General features: G+C 42.0%; 1 protein-coding gene across 5 annotated transcripts in view; it reads right to left on the reverse strand.

Moving 5' to 3' along the window:
- Positions 1 to 12,713, reverse strand: part of CPQ (carboxypeptidase Q) — a 167,657-nt gene that overhangs the window by 51,939 nt on the left and 103,005 nt on the right. For all 5 annotated transcript variants that reach the window (XM_087734969.1, XM_087734961.1, XM_087734979.1 and 2 more), the window contains one exon: positions 10,071 to 10,182. In XM_087734969.1, the coding sequence (XP_087591095.1) occupies positions 10,071 to 10,182 (112 nt within the window). The remainder of the gene's footprint in view (positions 1 to 10,070; positions 10,183 to 12,713) is intronic.

Consider the following 12,713-nt stretch of genomic DNA (forward strand, 5'->3'; position numbering starts at 1 on the left):
CTATTAAAGTTATAAGCGTCAAAAAGTAAGGCAAAGCACACCTTTTAAAAAACCTTTTAGTATTACTTAAACCCTGACTATGATATATTTCTAATTCTCTAGTGAACCTCAAATTAGACATGGGAAACAGCTTCTTGCTTGGGAAACTGCCTTTGTTTTCTTCTTAAAATAGTCTAATGCAATGCAATCTGCTTGATTTTTCTCTGTTGATACGGGTTTTGTTTGCAGCACTGAGGACGAGGTGCTTGCACAGGACAGCGCAGGGAAGCAAGTAAACCTCTGAGTCTTGAAGGTCTGGAGTAAGGAGAAATGAGGTCTCCTGGAGAAGAGGGGGGAGACAGAAATCAGGCAGGTCAGGGGCTGGAGAGTGGGAAATGAAAGTGGAGGCAGGAGCCAAGCTGGGCACTGCAGCTGAATCTCACCTGAGGCTGGCAGCATGCTCAGAGCCATGTTTTGGGGGGTAAAAGAGGACACGACTCTGCCACAGCCACAGAGCAGGAGCAGCTTTTTGGACAGGCCCCTGCAAAGGGGGCGCAGGGAGACAGCAAGGCCTGAGATGAGCCGGGCTATGGAAGGACTGGGGCTTGCAGAGCTCCAGTGGCTGGCCAGCAGCATTGATGGCAGCGCAGCGAGACACTGAGATTAATCCAAGCAATTTTATTTTTCTGCTTTTAGGGAGGCTGGTGAGTTTACGACAGAATAGCAAGGCCAGATTTACAGAAGAGTGGAGGTGGGAAATGTGAGAAGTTTTACTTAGATTTATTTTAAGAAAGCGATGGAATACGTGAGAGGAAACATCAAGGAAAGAGCTGGATATACAAGAGTGGAGGAGAAAGCTATGAATGATTTGCAAGTCTAGTAACTAAAAATAACACGGATTAAGCCTTTTGACCGGGGAGATGTGGGGGAGAAGAGGGAAGCGCAGCCCAGATCCCAGAGCAATGGGCTGCAATGAAGCCAGGCTGCTACGCTGCCAGAGTGAGGGTTTCTTTGGGGGCCACCTCCTTGCCACCTGGCAGCACAGCTCAGGGACAGCTCAGACGAGAAGCGCTGACAAATGTGGTCTTCTGCACGTGGGGTTTTAAACAAAGAACCGGTTAGTATAGTGTCATGCAGTCAATACAAGTCATGTCCACAAAAAAAAAAAAAAAAGGAAACACACTGCTTGCCTGTTTACGTGTAAAAACAGCAAAGCCTCCAGCCAGCAGAGCACTCCTCCATCCCCTGCCCCTAATCCTGTTGCCAAGTTCTCCAAGTCCCACAAAAGGAAGAGGACACTGTCCATATTTAAAACACACCTTACTCCTCTTTAAGAAAACCTCCTTCTTTAAAGCTATTTGGACATCTCATCAAATTGTGGAGCAGAAAAGGCAATGCAGGACCCCGCTCCCTCACTCTCTAGGATTATAACCATCAACCATGGTTTGACCTGACTGAGTGGTAGCTCTGCCTTCTGCCTCTGCTACCTTGCTCTTTGGATCAGAAAAAACCCAAATCTGTTAGACTGTCCTCAGAGCTGAGGAGTCACAAAATGCACCAGCCAGACATGTCTCCCCATATTGAAAAGATATACCTTAAAAAAACTGACAGTAAGGATAAGATGCCCCTGACTTCATCTGGGAAGGATTTCAGCATTTCACCATGTCAGCCACGTAACAGATTTGAAAAAAAAAAAAAAAAAAAATCACAATGGCCCCTGTCGCCAGATTTTTAATATTTTTATACATAAACAAAGCACACAATTTATCTTGAATTTCCTGGGTAAGTTAAAGCTTGCAGTGAACCAGCAGTCTACAGGACATAGGGCAACACTGTTATGGAGGGCTGTATGCCTAAATTTACTGCCAAATTCACAACTTTGTACGTCTGCAGTCAGCCCTCTGCTATGCCAACCCAGTATGGAAATTGAAGATTTAAGTATTTGCCAAATATGCATTCAACCAAATGTTGAAATGAAGGAATAAATGCAGTTGTAGTGTAACAGCATATGCAGATATTTCATACCAAGTAGATTTAATAGATTTCCAAAAGGTGAAGGTCAGAATAAAATATGCAACTTTGGGGAAGTGGAAAGAATGTAAGAACAAGGAGTTAATATCAGACATATTTAAAAAGAAAAAAAAAAAAAACAACCTACAGTAAAAGCAGTCATTTAATCATGTTTCACAACATATCTCCTAGGCAGCAAACAACTACACCACCACAGCTATAGGAAATTCAGAAAAACATTTAACAAAATTTTTGGCAAATAGGTTAAAATTGCAGTTATATGACTTCAATTAAACTAGCAGAAAAGGAATGACTCCAGTGAACATTTTTTCAATAAAACAGATCTTTAGTCCTTATATATTAGCCAGTGAATTTGGACTCAAGCAATGTAACTTTATACAAAGACTACAGTGAGCTGCATAAAAATCTGTCTTAGGGTTTTCCAGTCGCGTTAGTTACAGATATAATTCAGAGGAGAGTTACAATTTCCATTTTAAATAAGTTTTAAGGGGAAAAAACTGTCTAATCAACTACTTATGAGTTACATAAAATGTAACTCAGGTAATACCTTAAAATTCTTAGGTGCATTGTTTTAAAACATTTCTGTAGTTTTCTGTGCCTTTATCCTATGAAGCAGAGATTTGGTTGTACCAGATCCATGTCTACCTCTGTAGCAACGTTGACTCATGAAACGCCATTTCCCCATAATGCTGGCAAAGAGGGGGAAGTACACATAGCACCTATCACCATACATTTCTCCCTTTCTCGTGTCCATATAGATCATCGTCTAGGAATGTAGGAAAGCTGTCTAAAAGGTGTGATGGCTGGGATTAGCCTTTGTCAACAATCATCCTTCCTTCATCAGGCTGCTCTAGCAGCAATGGCATCACGCATCCTGCCCTGGGTGCGGAAGAGGAAAATGTGCCCTGTTCATCAACTTGACACCTGGTATTCGCTGGCTCTGGCAGCTCCCCATAGCAAATATTTTTCTACATGGAAGAACCAGGATTCCCAGAAGCACTTGGAGGCACAGACCAAGCAGGAGACTTCCTGGTCTCATGTGGCACGCAGACATGACCGAACATGAGCTCAGTGCACTAGACAACAGCAAAAAGTGGGGAAACGTTTACTCTGTATCACAATCCATCACTATAGTGGTCTTTGGAGCGCAGTCTTTCCTGAAGTCTGTACTGACTGCTTCAACACAGGCAGGAGTTCAGATAGCAATAACTGGCAACGCCTTACACTGCTGCAGTTCAAGCAACTGAAGGGAAAGAGGATTAAGTTTGTGATTTGGCAAATTCACAGCACAGCCACTGGGCTTCTTCCGAAGATGCACCCTGTAAACACATGGACTGGGCAGTACCTGGTGGACACGTGTGCACTTCTAGGCTTGGCAGGGCACCAAGAGTTGACCAGTGATGGTGCGAGCGAGACCCAAACACAGCCAAGGAAAGGTAGAAAACACATTTCTGAGCAAGGAGAGGGAGGTTGTGGGTAAATGTTGCTGAAAGAAACCTGGGATGTGAACAAAGGACATGTTGACTATTTGATTCCTCCTGTGCTAGCAGAGATGAGACTCTGAAAATAAACTAGACCGTAGTGTCAAGTAGCAGACCCCGTCAGCTTCTCTTCTCAACAGGAAAAAAAAAAAAAATTGGCTCCAGCTGTTTTAATTAAAAAGAGACACAACAGTTATCATGTCTGAAGTTTTTCAGAAGAAAGCAGTGAAATTCATCCATCAAAACTGACTGCATCTCTGACTCCAGTGGGGTCCCTACTGCAGTTAGGAGGCACAAAATACTATGCTTGGAAAGCTGACGCTGCCATACAACCACCTTCTAAAGACCTTTCTCTGTTATTGTCATTATTGAGCTCCCTCAAGCTCCCTTTAAGGACAGAAGTCCTGCATTTCTAGCGCTGGAGTGCAAAGTGGCTTTGGCAGGGTGCTCCTTGGGGCGGGAGCAGGGCAGCGTGCCTGCGGCCTCGGCTGGGAAATGCCCCTCGGCCAAGCGATGCAGGAACACAGCTGGATTAGGAGCAATGAGGCAGCACTGGCTAAAGCTCTGAAATCATCGGATACATACTACCTGCTTCTTGCTCAAATACATCGTACACAAGTATTAGTCCTGAGCAAGACCAGCATGGCCGCAGCAGGAGGCTCGAAATGGTGGGAGAGGAACACAAATACCTCCTTCACAGAAACTGGCAACCAACATCCAGAGCAGGATCGAGTCCCACAGGCTGTCTGTCCAACCTATATAGCCAACTAAAGGGAAAATACGGCTCCAAAATAAATTTGGCGTAATTTTATGGTGATTTTTTTATGAGTAGCTGCTTAACTAGTCTGTTATCTCACCTGGAAAGGCAGCTTCTTTTGTAAACCTCATGTGACGTGGGGACAAGAGAAACTGTGTTTCAAATGACACCAGAGCATTAACCAGACTAACATGAAAATGCTGAGGCAAATAGCATTGGCCATCTCCAGAGACGCCTTTTTTGCACACAAACAAACAAATGCAAAATTGGAGAATTATAAATGCAACCTGAAGACAAGTTGGGTTTGAGGTTTCTAGACTGTAATTAGCAACACAGCTGTTGTTCTGCAAAACTAGAAAAGCCCAATATGCTCGAGCGCTGTTTCTCCTACCGCTTCCAAATGCCACCACATCACAGCTCATGCAACACCCCATGGATTCCCTCGGCTTAAGGATGGGAACCCCTCAGCCCTTCCTCCCTAAAACACCCGCAGTGCCTTCCCATCATCTCTAAATTACCCCAAACAACACTCTCACTACCGCCGTAGCAATATTTGCTACCTATCACACAGAGTTTGCAGAGAGATTAAAAAGAAAGAGGCCCTGGTGCTTACACCAAAGCAACACATGTGCTGATTAACCAGGCGCTCGTCATCATAGGGAAAGGATAAAAGCGGAGTTTCTTCCTGCCTTTCCCTCAGCTGGGACAAATACGCGCTCACACAACTCTCCTCAATTATCTATTTGCAAAGAACATATTGGAACTTCATATTCTAAATACTTCTATGCCTCTATCAAATTTAGTTAAAATTGATCAAAAGGTTAAAAACTGCAGAGGGCTATGGAGGGCGGCAGCTGCCAGACACAGCTGCAGGCAAACTGCACATTGCACAACCTTACTGCCTCGGATACCCTGCCTGCAGTTATGAAGGGTAATTTCTTAAGCATCAGAAATCCTCAGCTAATCGCAACAGCCCTGGCTCCACTGAAGGAAAGGGAGTTTACCAGTTCAGACCAGCTCACGAACTGCCTCAGCGCCTCTAAAGACATCTTTATTCCCAGAAAAAGGAATAAAGAGCAGTAACTGGCGGAAACTTTCATCCTTCTTCACACCAACAACCTCTATGGAAACACTTCCAGTTCTTCAGTTTTTAAGCACATAAGCCATGAAGCAGCTCGCCACAGATCTTGCCGATCAGTGGCGCATATAAGCTTCACGAGTTCCAGGAAAAAAATACTGGTTTTCTTTCCTTTGTGCTTCATTAAACTTCAGCGTTAACCAGGAGAAAAGACCCCTTTGGAAAACATTAGTCAATACGGCCACCAGTTGCTGAATTTGTCTGAGCTTAGCTACCGGCAAAACAAGCAGCTGTGAGAGTATAGTTGATACGGAGAATTTGATACGGGTGCACTAAAGAAAACACTTCTGTTTACTCCAGTCAGGAGACGTCTACAGCCAGTGCTGGTACCAACAGGTGCACAAGCCGGTACTGACATTTAACTGTACGTTGCTGAAAGCGTTGTTTTCAGAGTGAAGCTGCAGCCACAGGGAAGAGAAGAGGTAGGGTTCAGTTTTCTGCACAGGGTGGCTGTGGAAAAGCCACTGGGAGCAAGATTCACCTTGCTGAAATGTAACCATCTAAAAGTCAGCATTTCCTCTGAATTTGCTGCCTGTGCTTCCTCCCTGGAGAAGGAGGAGAGGGAATGGCACCTCCAGCAGGTGCCCCCTTCCCATCACCCTGGTAGATGGGCAGAGAGACATTACAGCTATTAGAAGCAAAGTATTCAAACTTGAAACTTTCCACTTTTTAGCTCTTGTACTTTCGAGGTCTAACTGAATTGTTATAGCTCTAAACAGTATTTAAAAACTTCAGTAGTTCACAATCTGGCCCTATGTTTATAAGGTACTACTCTTTTGAGATGTATACATGGGATTTTACATGAATTAAATCTTTTTATTCCACTCTTTGGTAATATAATGCAAAACTATTTCAGTTCCCTCTGGCCTTCATGTAGTTGCCTTTCTCTCAAAAAGAAACAACGTTTATGTGAGTCAAAAAGTGAAATGGAAAAAATAAAATCCTACCAAAGTTTCGACGTTTTGAAGACTGTGTAAAACTGCTTCAGATTGTGCCACTATTACGTGTCCTTGTAGGGAACGTGTAACTATTACGGTGTCTGAAAATCTACAAAAACACCAGAAAGAAAAAAAGATACCAATGTGGTACAGAAACTGCCAGCTCAATTAAAAAAATAAAGGCTAACACTGAACATTCAGGAAATATAAAGGCTAACACATTAAGTAACTGATTTACCTAGAAATAAAAGCAAAAACTGTTAAAAAATTTTACTTGAGGCAAGGAAACAAACTGCACTGCTTAATATAAAATATAACCATCTTAAACTATAATTTTAATGATTTTTCAATGAATTTCCTGTATTTGGTCCTAAGCCAATAGCTACTAAATGGTTCAGGGAGGAGGTTATGTTGAAAGTATGGAATGGTATTTAAACTATAATCGTTCTTCAAGTACTACATCGAATTATCTAAATCCTAATTAACAGGCATAACTTGTCTCCACCAGCCACATCCAAGGGTCACAGTGATACTATGATGAAGTGCTGTTAGATCATCACTGAACAAAACTGCTTAAACAGCGTAGTAATATCTTGCTTTCATGGAACCATGAACCATGGAACCATTTCTGGGCCATGGCAGAAGTAGTGGCAGTATTTCTCACTACATGACACAAACTTCATATTCTAGAATTCGTATTTCAGAATGCTCGCTTCAGCTTTAAGATCTATCACCATAGCTGCAAGATCAGTTATACTCTGGTAAATGCAGACACAGTTTTTTATGGCTACACAATGCACCATGGCTTTAAGACTCCCAGTACACAGTAAAAAAATTCTACACATGCATACAGACAAGCCAGTTGAGTTGCCTTATCCCCATCTCAAATGTATTTGGTGGACTAGTCTGAGACTAAATTTATCAGGGTCCAAACGGATATTAAACCAAGTCTCCACAGTTCAAAATATAATGCTCGCTCAAAACACAATCTATGGAATTGATTTTAAATAGAAGTCATTAATTTGTTTCTCACACAATCTGCACATCTGTTATTTTGCTGTCCTTTTTGGCAGATGTTACGTGCATCGTAAGATACAAAATCTGCATTAACCAATCTACTATGGAAGACAGTTTCTGAAAGGCCCTATTGCCCATGGTTATCTACAGGTTAGATGTGATGACCCAGAAGTCCTCTCGCAGCCTTACGTTCCTGCAGACGCTGGTATAACGTGAAGAGCTGAATACAACAGAGGGCATCAGCAACGGCTCCGGCATTTCCCAACTGAGAAAACAGCATTTCACCACAAACACACAGGCTGCTACCAGAGGAAATCACATATTTGAACAAGCAGAGTGATGCGTTTCAGTCACGCGTGAAGGGAAACCCAGTGAATCAGAATTATACAATGCCACCATGAATTTGCCCTTAAGAGACACAAAACAGTTTATTCTGAATGGAATAGAGTCAGTAAACACAGAAGCGTAATTTTTTTTTTCCTGAAGGTGTAGGGAGCATAGATAATTTTCCAAGAATCATAAAAGAAAGATTAAAAAACACTAAAAGAAGGAGTAGGCCTGGCCTCTTTAGTTCACTTTTAAAAGACCAAAAATTAGAACAGATGCACTTTGTTTTCGGTCACAGACTGATATTCTAATCATTCCGAGGCTGGGAAAACGAGAGATAAGAGGTTCAAATAATGCAAAATAAAGGAATAGGAATTCACAGGGATATCTGATGTTCACCACTGCAGTATGAGAGTGGCTAATCACATAACAGAGCTTGTCTACAAAGAGCTCTTCAAGAAACACTGAGATTGTTCAAGTGCACAAATCCTTCTGACTGGAAGCAGGGAAAGCTAGTTTATTATTTAAACTCTGGCAGACCTAAGAGCAGGAGCAGCAGCTGATTTTAGTTTTTAATGAATACGTGGTGCATTCCTCTTGACCACAGGTTACAGTTCTGGAAAAAGGGAATAATGAGGAAAAATAGACTCCTCCTGATGAAGGGGGAAAAGCATCCTTGGGTATCAATTTGACAATCTAAGAAGTCTGGTTTGAACTAGTTTTGAGGGGTATAGTGACAAAAGCCCATATGGAAGTAAAACCAGCAAAAAACTACAGATCAAGCAGTAAGACTGGAATTTGCAGTTTGGAGACCAGAAATCACACTAGGTCAGAGCAGACTGGGAACAGCAGGACACCAGACCAAACTTTGAGAGGCTGAGCGTCTGGAGAACACAGGCAGATGACTGTGCAACCACAGCTCCCTCTTGCACATACACCAGCCCTATCTCATCTTACCTTGTGGACCATCTCTCCCACCAAACACACCCTAGGTAGGCATATGCAGACCATGCCCTTCTACAATAACACACTGTCTGCAGCCCACTTCTACCCACAAGTCAGACGAAGCCCATGTGTAGAAGAAATTGGCCTTTCAGATCCCACACAGGGGGGCTATGCAAACCAGAAGGCAGTAGGCTGAGCAAGTCCACACTGGTATTTTATCCATAGCACTACTGGAACAGATATATCCAAGCTAGAAGCTGCCTTTTCCTCTTTCTCTCCTTTTTTATCTACATTTAGCATTGACAGCATGGGGGTTTAGTTCAACATACTTCTGCTGAGCAGAAATTCTGGAGGAGGGAGACCAGCAAGTCCAGGGTTGACAGCCTGTGTGCTAGAGTATCAACTTCAGAAGAGTCCAGCTGATCTACAGACCAAATTCCAGAACGCAGTCACCTTGCCACCCTGCTGATTACCAAGAATGATTCAAAGAAGTGATCCCTGGAAACAGAACATTGCTCTGCATCCCACAAACCTGCTGTAGCAGGATACTACAGCGTGCAAGGCCTCAGTGTCAAACGTTGCTTGACAAGACATATGAGCCCACAACATCTGACAGATCACCACGGTTAAGCCAAATTTGACAGAAGTGTATCCTTGTAGTGATGAGACTCAAGTGTGTGCTTCCTCTGACCTGGATTACCTTTGCCAAGGAAATCAGCTGTCACAGTCCAAAGCAGAGCCCAAGCATACAGCAACATAAAAGCTGCATAATCAGGAAATCAGCCCTCAAGTGCAAAGCTGAGAACATTGGAAATATGAACTTCTGTGAAGTTTAGAATAATTTTTGCTGAATATCTTTACATGTAAATGAAAGGGAAGAGAACAGAGGCAGGATGATTGCCTGGATCCAGTCCTAGTTACATGCTCTTGAGAGAGATAGGTGAAATTGTCTTGAGAAGTTATCAAGAGCGAGGTAAGGGGTTGGGAATTAAATTAACTGAGTAGCCGCTGTCAAAGCAACATGTAGGACAGTGAAAGATTTAGGAACGTGTTGAATGACAATGTTTGCTTAAAAGGCAGAGAACAATATCAGAAGGCTATCTGTGATTTCATGAAGCTTCATCTTCATTAACAGGGACAAAGTCATTAAGACAAAATGAAAAGGAGTGACTTCCTTCTAAGATGCCTAGATATTACATCTTACACTGAACTTTCATTCTATGATGATGGTGACCATGCAGGCGCAAAGCATTTTCTAGACCATTGGCTGATGTGTTGCTTCTGGATGACCCCTGTGATGAAAGAAGGAGTTTAACAGACAAACTTTCAAAATATTTATACTAAGTATGAATATTTGCACTCAGAGGAATGAATAAAATAGAAAATCCAGTTTAGACAATATACAAAATGTCCTGGAAATGTAATGCATTAAAAATATTTTAAAATTAAATATTTACCCAGATCCTTAATGAGTGATAATGCTTCCCATGATATAAATGCTCCACCACCATCATCCATAGCTCCCTGCCCAACGTCCCAGCTGTCCAGATGTCCGCTGACCAATACAATCTGGAAAAGCAATTATGAGAAAACTTATCTACATGAAAACACTGAATCAGAAAAGTCAGTTCAGCATTTAAGGATTTTAATGATTTTGTCATAAATTTGGCTTTTTAGTTTAGAACGGGAGGAAGGAAACATTTCAAATAAAACTAAAACATCGTTCTCTTAGTCACTGAATATAAATCTGGGATGACCAAATGCATCCTACTGCTTCAAATCACTGCTTAAATCAAATTAGATATGCTGTGAGAAATGTTTAAATGAAAGGTTTTGTCTTGTACATTAGCAAAGTGCATACTTCCCAGAGATACAGGACTACTAAAATGCAGAATGGTGAAAATTTCTTTCACGTTCCAGCTGTTTAAGCCCTTAGGCATGAAATTTGATTAACCCTATTTTTGGGTGCATCAGGAAGAAATATTATCTTTGACTAAAGTGTTCCCAGACAGAGGCTGTTGTTTTATTATATATCTATGGTTCTTGCCACAGAGGACCTCTGATTTATTACTAGATCCCCTATGTGCTACAACAATGACAAGGTATTTTATAGTTCCATTAGTCATAAGGATATTTTAAATTAAAAACAACATGGTAGCAAGTCCCATATGGGTTTTCTGCAAAGAAAGTTTTGGGGCTACAGTAGAGTATAGTAGTATACGTATCTCCAGGAACACCCACTTTCCGATCTGAACTCTTCAAATGTCGACAGGCAGCATCAGACCAATACCAGAAGTGAGACAGTTCCCTAACTGGACGTGAAGCTGAAGGGCTGATGGATCTATGATTGCAAAGGAGAGGTCAAGGAGGGACGAGAACTCTGAGCTGAGCAGGCTGTGTGGTAAAATGATGCAATAGGACAAAAACAAGAGCAGGGAGCTGCTGCAGTGCCCCAGGAATCTTTGAAGAACTGGTACCAGTAAAGGGTGCCCTTGGGATAGGGTGGAAGCATCCAACCCATGACAGTTCATCAGTGAGGAAAAACTGAAGGAGACCCTGGAGCATCCGCCTGTGTCCTGCCCAGAACTGGCCATACATGAAGGGACGCTTCCCACTCTCTAGTCGGCTGATGTTAAACAGGTCTCAGAGTTGTAGAATCTAGAAAAAGGTGAAAAATACTCATTCCTCCTACCACCTTCTTCTCCCTAAGGGACGAGGATCTCCTGGCATATTATCTCAGCTTTCGTTCGTCACAGGACAACTACTCCAGCACGGAAAATGAGAACATAATGAGTTTTTCTTATTATCACCCCTGGAGGGCGAGAGCCTATGCTGTCAAGTATGCAGTTAACATTGCAACGAACTAACTTGGGGCCCAGGCATGAAGATCTCTATTTTCCCCTTCTCATGAGAGAAATCTTAGTATGTTTTCACCGGTTATTAAAAATAATGGACAAATAGATCATGGTAAGACAAAAAGCATCAAGTGCTCATCAGACAACCGTGTTTTTTCATCCAACCAAATACATACTCAGGTAACACAACTAAAAGGCCCCTTTGTATTAAACAAGGAAGGGCCATGATAAATTACTAGTCATATCCATTGTATTGCCATATATCCAACCAGAATGCACCAAAACCCTTGAAATTTAGAAAATACACTGAAATGTTTATAAATGTGTATATTATAAAAAACAGAAGTGTCATGCCTTAGAAGCTGGAAAAGCTTGTGATCCAAAATCTGAAAAGCATCTTACTCTTTCCTTCTCAGATGTTTCAACTCTCTTTTTTTCTTATCCAGCCTTAACTCAACATGTGCTTGCTTTCCAGCACAGGCTGATTTTCTTGGTAGCAGACAGACATGCTGCAGCCTTTACTCCAAAACCTCTCCTCCTTCAAAAGCACTTAAATTTGGACAGCAGGCCCCCTGTGTAAAAGCCTCAGATTTACTCAGAGGAGGTATTCCTACAATTTAATGTCATGATCCTCCCAGGCCTGGCGTGAAAGACTGCAAACAACATGTTTTCCAGGGATGCTGCCCTGCAGTAGAAGGACTTAATCTGTGGCAGCCCTCTGCTACAATAACAACATAGCTTGAAACCAGATAATCTAAGAAAAGCCATGACAGATTTGGAGGTAGAAACCTTTCTGAAATGAGAGCAGAAAAGAAGTGTTCACTGCAGTACTCCTTGCTCTTATTGTTTTCTTATAAGGGAGGACTAAGCACACACGCACACGCTTGCAGGTGGTGAGGGCAATGCGTGGATGAACTCAAAGCAGAGTGCAGCCCCACTGCAACTTGCCTATGGGGGACAGGGCTCAAACAACACCACACTTTGCAGCCGACTGATGCAGACTTATTACTGTCCACTCAATAAGGAATTTAATAATAATAATAATAATAATAATAATAATAATAATAATAATAATAATATACAATAAAATAATAAGATTAATAATAACAATAATAGTTGTTGTTGTTATTATTATTATTATTTGAAAAGAACAGAAAAGGCTCTGAGTGAAAGCACAACTGTCTGCAGTATAACGGGCATCTATTCCACAACTTGAAAATCGCCATGCGGTCGGTTTGTTCTTCA

Source organism: Nipponia nippon, unplaced genomic scaffold (assembly GCF_047370975.1).
Source record: "Nipponia nippon isolate SJK-2023a ecotype South Korea unplaced genomic scaffold, ASM4737097v1 scaffold_1, whole genome shotgun sequence".
Classification (NCBI taxonomy): Eukaryota; Metazoa; Chordata; class Aves; order Pelecaniformes; family Threskiornithidae; genus Nipponia; species Nipponia nippon.